General features: G+C 39.5%; 1 protein-coding gene across 4 annotated transcripts; it reads left to right on the top strand.

Moving 5' to 3' along the window:
* The first annotated feature begins 268 nt into the window (after positions 1 to 268).
* Positions 269 to 10,083, top strand: LOC111954284 (heterogeneous nuclear ribonucleoprotein Q). 4 transcript variants are annotated; one of them, XM_023973891.2, is made up of 12 exons: positions 269 to 435; positions 1,155 to 1,332; positions 4,037 to 4,155; positions 4,247 to 4,354; positions 4,645 to 4,758; positions 5,034 to 5,210; positions 6,471 to 6,606; positions 6,775 to 6,980; positions 7,396 to 7,545; positions 7,652 to 7,773; positions 7,950 to 8,331; positions 9,894 to 10,083. In XM_023973891.2, the coding sequence occupies exons 1-12, from the start codon at positions 433 to 435 to the stop codon at positions 9,924 to 9,926; spliced, it is 1,728 nt and encodes a 575-aa protein (XP_023829659.1). In that variant the 5' UTR covers positions 269 to 432; the 3' UTR covers positions 9,927 to 10,083. The 4 variants fall into 4 exon arrangements, with proteins under 4 accessions (XP_023829659.1, XP_023829658.1, XP_023829655.1 ...); XM_023973890.2 differs by having other exon boundaries at positions 9,891 to 10,083; XM_023973887.2 differs by lacking the exon at positions 9,894 to 10,083 and having other exon boundaries at positions 7,950 to 9,093.
* The last annotated feature ends 2,114 nt before the right edge of the window (positions 10,084 to 12,197 follow it).

Below are 12,197 nucleotides of genomic sequence, written 5' to 3'. Positions count from 1 at the left end.
ATCAGTACACTCGTAAGAACTTAAACATTACAAAACGTATATTCGATCAAGTAAACTTCACGTTACAAATAAGCCATTCATTTGCTTGTTGACCAATTTCGACACTTACTGACCATACAAAAACTCCTCGCTTTGGTTGGCGAAAGAACGACAAATCGCCATCTGCTGGAGGGAGACAGATTTTCCACCGAGTTGGCCCTCTCCCTTTTCGAGTCTACTCTACATCGTCAAAATGCACCAGCCCGTGGTTTGCAGCTGCAGAAACCCCATAGATGTAGAAGCACTCGCGGCGTCAACTAGCCGCCATTTTACATTATCGGGACAGGAGTGAAAACCCGACCTACGCCGGGAATCGTAGATTTTTTTTCTTTTTTTTTTGTAACACCCTGAAATCAGACAAAATCAGCACCGTGCACCTTAGTGAACTATCAAATGGTAAATATTTGCATGACGTGCCAACTAGTCAAGCTAGGGATAAGTGAAGATGTTTGTTCTTGCAGTGTTTTCAAACAATGTGTAACGTGGTTAACGTTAGCTAACTAGCTACTCCTACCCGGCATTTTGAAAATGGATTCCAGAGCTAATGTCGTTAGCTAGATAGCTAACTAGCTAGTTATTTGGCGGCTGGACACCAGGCCGGGGCCACGGAGTAGTATGGCAGTTTCACTAATGTTACTAGCGAACAGGGGGCAAATATTTCAGACAAATTCCTGAAGGGGTGAACATTAGCTAATGTATTAGCAAATACGTTAATTGTAGAACAATGAGGTTTAGTTATATCTGTGGTATTAGTTTACTAGCTAACGTTACTTCACAATGCATTGCTAAACAAGTCTACAGCAGTGCCGTCAGTGCGCACAAAACACGTGTAACGCTAGTTTTCTGGTTCCTAAATGAGTCCAAAAACGCATCCAAATGTCAGCTACTTACTGTAGCTAACGTTAGTTATATTTAACGGTTATCTTAATTTCCGAAGTTCAGTATAAAGTCTGGTACCTCTGGACTTAATTATTTAAGGCACTGTTTGCTTAAAACAAGACCATCGTAAAATATTTATCTTCGTTGCAGGAGTTTAATGATTCGCATGATCATAAAAGGGTTGTTGCTATACTACATTTCCCCGTCTAATTTATTTGACTCATTGCATTACACAGATGTCTGGAGACATGGTGACTGATCAAGTAAATGGAAATGGTACAGAAGAACCAATGGACACAACTACAGTGGACACAACTGCAGCAGAAGTTAAACATTCAGACCATTTCCAGACTTTATTAGACGCTGGTTTACCACAGAAAATTGCTGAAAAATTAGATGCAATTTACGTAGCAGGTGAGCGCAACTACAGTAATTGTTTGCCTTTTTATTTCTATCTATTAACAGTTTGTATTTACCACAGTAACTTTGTCAGATTTCTTTACAAAATGGGTACAAACAAAGCTATCCTCACCATACCAAAAAGCTGTAATTCTGAGTGGGAATTTTAATGAATTGTGTTTGGACAGAGTAGAGAAGCTGTTGCTTAATATGGATGGAAGCCTATTGTGGTTTAGTATACATTTTGAAACTGAGAAACTGGAGTGGATGGGGGAGGGTTGTCTTGATATGGTCTCAGGGGGAATCTGGGGCCATGGCATATGCAGGAACAATGGCACCAGCTGCCTGGACTGGGACAAGTGATGTCCCCCAGAAGCACAATGTGGACATGCTAATTATAATATAAAGAAAAGCATAACAGGGCCCTTAAGACATCTGTATTTACTTGTACAAGTACAGCTGACTGACCTGGGTTTTACAGTGTGATACCTGCTTGTGGGTGCATATTAGAGGTCGACAGATTATTGGAGGACCAAAAAAGGCAGATACCGATTAATCTGCAGATTTTTATTTATTTATTTGTAATAATGACAATTACAACAATACTGAATGAACACGTATTTTAACTTAATATAATACATCAATAAAATCATTTTAGCGTCAAATAAATAATGTTCTATTTGGTTTAAATAATGCAAAAACAAAGTGTTGGAGAAGAACGTAAAAGTGCAATATGTGCCATGTAAGAAAGCTAAAGTTTAAGTTCCTTGCTCAGAACATGAGAACATATGAACGCTGGGTTCCTTTTAACATGAGTTCAATATTCCCAGGTAATAAGTTTACGGTTGTAGTTATTATAAGACTATTTCTCTCTATACGATTTGTATTTCATATACCTTTGACTATTGGATGTTCTTATAGGCCTCGAAGCAGCGTTACCCATGCAGAGCAAGGGGAACAACTACTCCAAGTCTCAGAGCGAGTGATGTTTGAAACGCTATTAACGTGCACCCCACCCCGCTAACTAGCTAGTCATTTCACATCGGTTACACCAGCCTAATCTCGGGAGTTGATAAACAGCGCAATAGCTGCTGGCAAAATGAACAAAAGTGCTGTTTGAATGAATGCTTACGAGCCTGCTGGTGCCTACCATCGCTCATTCAGACTGCTCTATCAAATCATAGACTTAATTATAACATAACACACAGAAATACGAGCATTAGGTCATTAATATGGTCGAATCTGGAAACTATCTTCTCGAAAACAAAACGTTTATTCTTTCAGTGAAATACAGAACCGTTCTGTATTTTATCTAACGGGTGGCATCCATAAGTCTAAATATTCCTGTTACANTATTTTATCTAACGGGTGGCATCCATAAGTCTAAATATTCCTGTTACATTGCACAACCTTCAATGTTATGTCATAATTACGTAAAATTCTGGCAAATTAGTTTGCAACGAGACAGGCGGCCCAAACTGTTGCATATACCCTGACTCTGCGTGCAATGAACGCAAGAGAAGTGACACAATTTCACCTGGTTAATTAATATTGCCTGCTAACCTGGATTTCTTTTAGCTAAACATGCAGGTTTAAAAATATATACTTCTGTGTATTGATTTTAAGAAAGGCATTGATGTTTAAGGTTAGGTACAGTTCTGCAACGATTGTGCTTTTTTCGCGACTGCGCTTTTGTTAAATCATCCCCCGTTTGGCGAAGTTGGCTGTCTTTGTTAGGAAGAAATAGTCTTCACACAGTTCGCAATGAGCCAGGCGGCCCAAACTGCTGCATATACCCTGGCTCTGTTGCAAGAGAAGTGACACAATTTCCCTAGTTAAAATAAATTCATGTTAGCAGGCAATATTAACTAAATATGCAGGTTTAAAAATATATACTTGTGTATTGATTTTAAGAAAGGCATTGATGTTTATGGTTAGGTACACGTTGGAGCAACGACAGCCCTTTTTCGTGAATGCGCACCGCATCGATTATATGCAACGCAGGACACGCTAGATAAACTAGTAATATCATCAACCATGTGTAGTTAACTAGTGATTATGATTGATTGATTGTTTTTAATAAGATAAGTTTAATGCTAGCTAGCAACGTACCTTTGCTTCTTACTGCATTTGCGTAACAGGCAGGCTCCTCGTGGAGTGCAATGTAAGGCAGGTGGTTAGAGCGTTGGACTAGTAAGTAACTAGTAAGGTTGCAAAATTGAATCCCTGAGCTGACAAGGTAAAAATCTGTCGTTCTGCCCCTGAACAAGGCAGTTAACCCACCGTTCCTAGGCCGTCATTGAAAATAAGAATGTGTTCTTAACTGACTTGCCTAGTTAAATAAAGGTGTTAAAAAATACAGATTTCCGATTGTTATGAAGACTTGAAATCGGCCCTAATTAATCGGCCATTCCGATTAATCGGTCGACCTCTAGTGCAGATAGTGAGATATTCTTCACCTCTTTTGATAAGCTGCATGTTTGTTAATTTCCTTATGTTTCTGTTATCCTTGTTCATGTTTTCACTACTAACCCAACTTTTTCTAGCAATATTGACTACTTTGTGTTGATTGTTCACATGATATCTATTACTCAAATCCTGGAGCAACTCAACATTGCTGTGATGTTTTACCGCTAAGATTTGATTGCACATAATGCCATGTCTTATTGTGATGTCTTTGGTGAACAAAATTGTTATATTTGGAATGTCTCATCTACAGGACTGGTAGCACACAGTGACCTAGATGAAAGGGCTATTGAAGCGTTGAAAGAATTTAATGAAGAAGGTGCTCTGCAAGTCCTGCTTCAGTTTAAGGAAAGTGATCTGTCGCATGTGCAAGTAAGTGGGGCAGCATTACTCTTGGTTGAGGATGATTTTCTGATTTAGTGAAACGCTGGGAGGACCTAAAAGCTAAAATTTTCCCATGCAGAACAAGAGTGCATTTCTCTGTGGAGTAATGAAGACTTACAGACAGAGGGAGAAGCAAGGGACCAAAGTTTCAGATTCCACAAAGGGACCAGATGAGGCAAAAATAAAGGTATGTCAATACCAGGAAGTTTACTTTCCATGCTCTTTGTAGAAATGAAATATTTCTGTTCCAATCTCTTCCCACTGCCTTGGCATATTGTAATAGTTGGGCATTTGTTGGCAGACTTGATCTAGACTCCACTTAGCTTGTCAGAGTATTATACCAAGGTTCATAAAGTCTGTCAATTTAGGCTGTGATCATATATTTTTTTTGTATAGCTGAATATTTTGGTTATTTGTGACAATCAAGCATTGTTTTTGTGTAGTTGCAACATTTAATCTATTTATTTTGATTGTCAGGCTCTGCTTGATAGAACCAGCTATACACTTGATGTGACAACGGGTCAGCGCAAGTATGGAGGCCCCCCTCCAGAGTCTGTGTATTCAGGTGCTCAACCCACTATTGGAACAGAGGTAAGGTCTTTACCTTTCAGTGAACAAACGCACATGAATGAGACCATCAAACATCTACAAATTGCTGTTTGTCCTAATGATGACATTTGTAGTTCTGGAGAGACTGAGAGCTTACTGCTAAGATCTGACTGGGCTTAAACTTAAAACACTAAAGTGTAATAATAAAAAAAGAACCTATTAAGTTCCATAAATATTTTGTGTATTCATTTCCAGAACCGAGCACTTTCGCATCTGCTCGCAGATGTTTCTTCATGACATGTTCCCTCCCTTTCCAGATATTTGTTGGGAAAATTCCTCGAGACTTGTTTGAGGACGAGCTGGTGCCGCTCTTTGAGAAGGCGGGACCTATCTGGGATCTACGTCTAATGATGGATCCCCTTAGTGGCCTGAACAGGGGGTACGCCTTTGTCACTTTCTGCACTAAAGAGGCTGCCTCAGAGGCAGTAAACCTGGTGAGTGTGTCTTCGTGCCTTGAGAGGGTTGCAAAATTCCAGGTACTTTCAATAAATTCCCTGGTTTTCCAGAAATCCTGATTGTAGGATTCCGCATTTCATAATTATTTGCTCCTGATTCCAGGAATCCTCCAACTGGGATTTCAGGAATACCGGGGAATTTTGCAACCCTAACCTTGACGCTCCAGTTATGGCATCCTCTACAGCAGGGATCTCCAACAGGTCGATTGCGACCTACCAGTAACTCGCAGCCCACATATGAGTAGCTCGCCAAACAATTCTGAAAGTACATGCAATTTCCATATGTTCCACTGCAAACTGATAAACAAATCTCACCCGTATCCGCTACGATCTAATCAACCCAACATTGACATTATCTCAACCCCTGGTTAGCCACTATTGGCTTAAAAAGCTAAATCTAACACAATCTGCCAGTTAATTTGCAGCAATATTGCCCCTGTCTGTGTGGTGCACGTATTTCTATCGCTCCGTGTGTAGCTAGTTGATGTGATAAGTCTTGTGGGTTGACAGAAATGCTTTCCCCAAAGCCGTCTCAATTAAATGTTAACTGCAAAGTAGGCTAACCTGGCAGAAGTATATTATTTGTATCTATTATTTGTTACCTGGAAACGTTGCCACGAAATTTGAGCAGCAGCAGTACAGAACCATCGCTAGACCGGCACATCAGATGGCACATTCCTCACCTGCCAGATGCACAATTAAAGGTAGAATTACACAAAAAATCGAAATGGCTTCATTTTCTTCCAGACTTATAAAAATGGTCTTCAGGTGTGATTTAAGCATTGTCATGGACTCAGAACATCCAATTTCGTAGTTTTTTGTTGTTGAACAATTGCATTTTTGATTTCAAAACAAATCTAAAACCAGGAAAAATTTAATTGAGAACATAATTTAGGGAAATATTCAACATAATTTGGAGAGAGAAAAAATCCTTTGTTTATTAACCATTATTTTACCTGGTATATTTACCGAAAACGCAGTGCACTACTTTCTCTTGTACATAAGGACCTTGGGAAGAGTTGCGGGGGAGGGTGGAAAATGTGCCTATTTAAAAGCCACATTTCTTTTTTTTAAGTAGCTCATGCTAGAAAAGGTTGGAGAACCTTGCTCTATGGTATTCCTCAAATTTGTTTTCAGGCTTCATCGGTTTAATCAATTTGAAAATATGAACTTTCTGTGCCATGGTGGTTTCATATTTATGCTTGTCACCCTGGTTGACGAGTTGCTCTCTTTCCGTAGTGTAATAATCATGAAATACGCCCCGGCAAGCACATTGGAGTGTGTATATCTGTTGCCAATAACAGGCTGTTCGTCGGCTCCATCCCCAAGAGTAAAACGAAAGAGCAGATGGTTGAGGAGTTTGCTAAAGTCACAGGTAAGAAACATCTTTGCTGATGGGTGAGATTAGGGCTCTTCATTTTATTAAATTAATGACATGTCTTCTGGTTGTAGCTAACTACATCAAGAGCAGTTTTGCTTTAGCTATGAGAATGTGATATTTAATGCATTTCAAACCTGAACTGACTTTTTCTTTTTCCAACAGAGGGTCTTAATGATGTCATACTGTACCATCAGCCGGATGACAAAAAGAAGAACAGAGGTTTTTGCTTTTTGGAATACGAGGACCACAAAACTGCTGCTCAGGCCAGACGCAGGCTGATGAGTGGCAAGGTGAAAGTCTGGGGGAACGTGGTTACTGTGGAATGGGCAGACCCCATCGAGGAACCCGATTCGGAGGTCATGGCCAAGGTAGGTGATCTGATTATTACAAAGTGATGAAACACTGGATAAATGAGTGTGTATCCCTAATGATACCCTATTCCTTATATAGTGCACTACTTTTGACTAGGGGCCATTGGACCTGCGTAGAAGTTGTGCACTATATAGGGTGTCATATGGGATGACGCCAGGGTTTCTGAATGTTGCCTATTTAACTTTATCTCGGGTATAAAAATCCCTCTGTTGAAGGACAGGGCATGTACATTGATTGGTTTCCCACCTGAAGTCTTGCTTCATAGGCTTGCAGTTGAAAATTGATCAACCTCAAGTCTTGCATTTAACAAAATACAACAGCTAGTCTTTAACTGGGTGGAGATCACACTGACGTCTTTGTGGAAACCATGTAATTCATAACACGTTTCCTTTCATGCATTTCAATCCACAGGTCAAAGTTTTGTTTGTTCGAAACCTTGCGAACAGTGTTACGGAAGAAATACTGGAAAAATCCTTCGGACAGTTTGGTAGACTGGAGCGAGTGAAAAAGCTGAAAGATTACGCGTTCATTCACTTTGATGAGAGAGACAGTGCAGTCAAGGTACTGCCGTTGAGTGATAATATAATGAGAATACACTGCTGTAAGTACATGACGGTGCATAGGTGTGTAATTGTATGATGACTGTAGTTTGCCACCATCTCCACAGGCATTGGCTGAAATGAATGGCAAAGATCTAGAGGGAGAGCACATTGACATAGTCTTTGCAAAGCCCCCCGATCAGAAGAGGAAAGAACGCAAAGCTCAGAGACAAGCAGCCAAAACAAACATGTAAGAAGTCTTCCCAAATGTTACACCTCTTTACAAAAGGCTCCACTTTTCAAAGCCCAAATTGAAATAGTTGCATGACCAATTCTAAGTTCTAATCCCATAAGAACAGTAATGAGTCCATATGTGTATAGTGCCTTGAACATTTTTGCATTGTTCTGCTTGTCTTTCCCACATAGGTATGATGATTATTATTACAACTACGGCCCCCCTCAGTTGCCCCCTCCCACAAGAGGCGGAAGGAGTAGAGGTGGTGGTAGGGGAGGGTATGCTTACCCCCCTGACTATTATGGCTACGAGGATTACTACGATTATTATGGTTATGACTACCACAATTACCGTGACGGATACGAGGACCCCTACTACGGCTATGATGACTATCAGGCTCCCGCTAGAGGAAGAGGGGGCAGAAGTGCCTGGGGGCCATCTCCAGCCAGAGGCCGAGGCGGTGCAGGCGCTTTCAGGGGCAGAGGTGGCTTCTCACCGCGTGGTGGTCCAGGATCAAGCAGAGGAGGTGTACGAGGTGCCAGAGGAGGTGTGCAGCAGAGAGGCCGCGGCGGGGTACGTGGTGCAAGGGGTGGCCGCGGTGGAAATGTAGGAGGAAAGCGCAAAGCTGATGGGTACAACCAGCCAGATTCCAAGCGGCGCCAGACCAATAATCAGAACTGGGGCTCTCAACCCATTGCTCAGCAACCGCTCCAAGGTGGTGATCGTTCTGGTAACTATGGTTACAAATCTGACAACCAGGAGTTTTATCAGGATTCTTTTGGGCAACAGTGGAAGTAGAACTTTAGGGCTATGATTTCAAATCCTTTTTTTTAGAGGCTTGATCTGATTAGTCGTAAATCCATACGGTCACCTCCATTTTTTCCAATTTGGTAACATCTGGCAAGTTTTGTATATAATAATCCGCTTGGATTTGAACCGTAGATACAATCCCACCTGCTTCTGGCGAACTGGTACATTTTTTATAAAGTTGATTGTGATTTCCATAATGTTTTGACATTTTAAATTTGCAGTCATGTGCTCCAGCTCTCTATTTGGCTATAGTAGTATTATGTATGTTTTTAGCAATTCTGATCTCCATGTCTTAAGTAGCTAACAGCAACAACGCTTATGTCTCTTAAATATGAAGCCTCGCTTTTTAAAACAAATGAAATTACAATTTGTATGTTACACAAGGTAATTCTAGGAAATAGCTTGTCTTGTTAAAAAAAAAAAAAAAAGGACTAGTCCTATTTTTTGCCTTTACATTTTGGCTTGTATTCTTTGCTGTTTGTCTGCTTTAATAAACATACACACACAAGTGTACAAAACTTCAAATTGTGTTGCAAATTCATGTTTCGGCAAATTCTCTCTTTAAATTGCCTTCAAATTTAAGGCTCCTTGTGGAAGAGAAGGACTAAAGGTTTGCCTATGTTAGCCACATGCTGCAACGTCACTTTTGCATGCCATCAAATTTATCACCTAGTTCAGCAGTCGGCATCTTTCCACAATTCAAGTGTTACGTATGTGTAGAGACATACCCCATCAGAGCATAAAAAAAAATGAAACGCCATATCTCAAACATTGTCACTTTGATTTCACTTTTTTTTGTAGCCGAAATTTAAATGGATTTTCATTAAAGACATGCCCTGAAAACAAGTGTGAAATCTTTCTCTGGTGGCCACTTCAAATCTGTACCTTCGGCTATTAAGAAAGCACAATTTGTGAAGCTTTTCGTGTCTTAGGAAGATCTATATAGTCATTGGTAGCCTTAACACTGATCTTGCATGTTTCTCAAATTCCTAATTGAGTAATGGTGGGAAATAATTGTCATGCATGGACTGTCTGTCTGTAGAGCTTGTAGTTTGGCCATAACCCCTAATCTTTCCACATCCCAACTACTTAACTTGTCTCCTTTTAAAGAACACAGCAAAGCCACTGTTCTGCTTGACCTTTTCCTAAAGGCATAGACTTGTTGCATGTGACGTTGAAAGGTGTGGAAGTCGATGAATGCTTACAAGAGTTTTTGTCTTTAATGTGCAGTAGCCCATTTTCTGTAGTTACATGTGTGTAGATGTTATGTGGTCTTCTGTTGTGGTCTATCTTCTAATTGCATCCTTTTGTTACCTGACTAGCAGGGAAAAGAGGTCGAGGCCGATCCTGACCTGTAACTATGAAGACTGACCTGCTACTTACTGTATGTGGGGGTTACACCAGGAAGCTGCCAATGGAAGTGATGGTAAGGTCAACTCAATGGTCCAATGATATTCCAGCCTTAAAGCAGCATATCTCCCAGAACTGCTACAGGAGAAGATGATCAAAAGAGAACTCAAATCACTTGCTTGGACTTTTTTATATTAACCTGTCACCTTCCCCCATATCCCCAAAGAATATGCCATTTTAAATGACTGAAGATGTTGAGATTTCCCAGGAGACTCTTCATCCTGAAATGAAATGTAATTATGTCTTTTGCACTTTGTCTAAGTTTGAAGTGGCTCAGAGGAGCTTGATGCTAATGTACAGTTGTGTGGTTAATGCAGCTTTATGCTGGAATAGACATGTTTTAATCCTGTTTTGATTTGGATTGGTTTTAAGAGAATGTTTTCAGGCGTAACCCCCTGGCATAAATAGTCAGGCATTCCAGGAAGGTGGTTATTTTCAGAATTTATTTTAAAGAGTTGGTTAACTACAGTGGTGAAAAAATGTACTGAATTGTCATACTTGAGTAAAAGTAAAGATATGTTAATTAGAAAATGACTCAAATAAAAGTGAGTCACCCAGTAAAATACTACTTGAGTAAAAGTAAGTATTTGGTTTTAAATATGCTTATTTATCAAAAGTAAATGTAATTTAAGTATCAAAAGTATACATTTCAAATTCCTTATTAAGCAAGCCACACGGCACCATATTCTTGTATTTTTATTTATTTACGGATAGCCAGGAACACACTCCAACACTGACATAATTTACAAACGAAGCATTTGTGTTTAGTGATTCCGCCAGATCAGCGGCAGTAGGGATGACCAGGGATGTTCTCTTGATAAGTGTGAATTGGACCATTTTCCTGTCCTGCTAAGCATTCAAAATGGTTTTGGGTGTCAGGGAAAATGTGTGGAGTAAAAAAGTACATTATTTTATTTAGGGAATGTAGTGAAGTAAAAGTTGTCAAAAATAGTAAAGTACAGATAAGCAAAAAATCGACTTAAGTAAAAATACTTTGAAGTACTACTTAAGTACTTTACACCACTGGTTAACTACCTCCGTACAGAGGATTCAACTGCCCTGTTTGTACTGTAAATAGGAAAACTTCATTGATGAAAGAATGGCTTGTTCACCCACTAAAAATTAGGACTGTGAAAGTACCAGTATCGCACAATTTTTTCCCATGGCAAAAATGACAACACGAAGCAGACAACTCTTTGTTACTTAAAACATCTACTGTATGTAAAGTATTGTGTGCTATAGCTTGGAAAGTAAATGTACATGTGACTCTGGATGACACCATAATGTTTGTTTCCAACATTAGGGTTTTGTTTTCTTGCCACAATACGAGTATCGCGATACTGGTATCGTCCCGGCCCTACTAAATATGCACAAGGGCAACAGCAGAGCACATGTAGTTTTATTATAGGTGCTGCGTGCTATTTGTCTGACACTGCGAACAGTCAAACTCTGCATGTTAAATAATCTCATGTAATGAGCCTGAATGAACAAGCCTTGCTTTCATCTAGGCTGAACTGAATTTGCGGTGTGCTTCTTCAGATAATGTAGTTACTGGTTGTATTATAGTTTAGGAAAATGTTACTTTTGTAAAAGCTTGAACACCAGAAAAACATCAATGTTTTTCAAGCTTTAAAGTGTCCCTTTCTTTGTTCGATGGGATAGGAAGTCTAACTTTTGTATATAATCGCATCCCTTTTGTTAGGTTGCATACACTAATGTTTGAAAGCCACCCATCTACTTTGTGTACAGATATTTGCCTAATCATGTTGTACAACGTGAGCATTGATCAGACATCCAACCAGCTGCCTTTTTGTCACATTTGACAAGTGTCTTCAATCTGCATCATGTTGAACATATGATTAGTAGCGGAGCTTTTTTTTTTTTTTTTATTGCATAAAGGATACTGAACAACTTGATCAGGTTTTTTACACAGTTGACTCCCTCAGTAAGTCTTATCATTAGACAACCTTTGAAAATACCCGTGTTAAAATATTGTTGGCTGGCTGACAATATTTTTTTTTTCAGTCTTGCAAATAAATTGTTTTATACTGTAAATTGAGGCGAGTAACTTATTTAAAAAAATAATAATAATAAAGGTCTTGATTTTATTGTAGTGCTCTTGCTACTGTATACATGTGTATGACTATATCCATCTAACAAGTGTATAGATGTAATGGAAATTGGTGAAAAGACTGATAATCAGCATGTTTGAGTTGAAT

Source organism: Salvelinus sp. IW2-2015, linkage group LG28 (assembly GCF_002910315.2).
Source record: "Salvelinus sp. IW2-2015 linkage group LG28, ASM291031v2, whole genome shotgun sequence".
In the NCBI taxonomy this organism is placed as follows: Eukaryota; Metazoa; Chordata; class Actinopteri; order Salmoniformes; family Salmonidae; genus Salvelinus; species Salvelinus sp. IW2-2015.
This window is presented reverse-complemented; position numbering and strand designations above follow the sequence as displayed.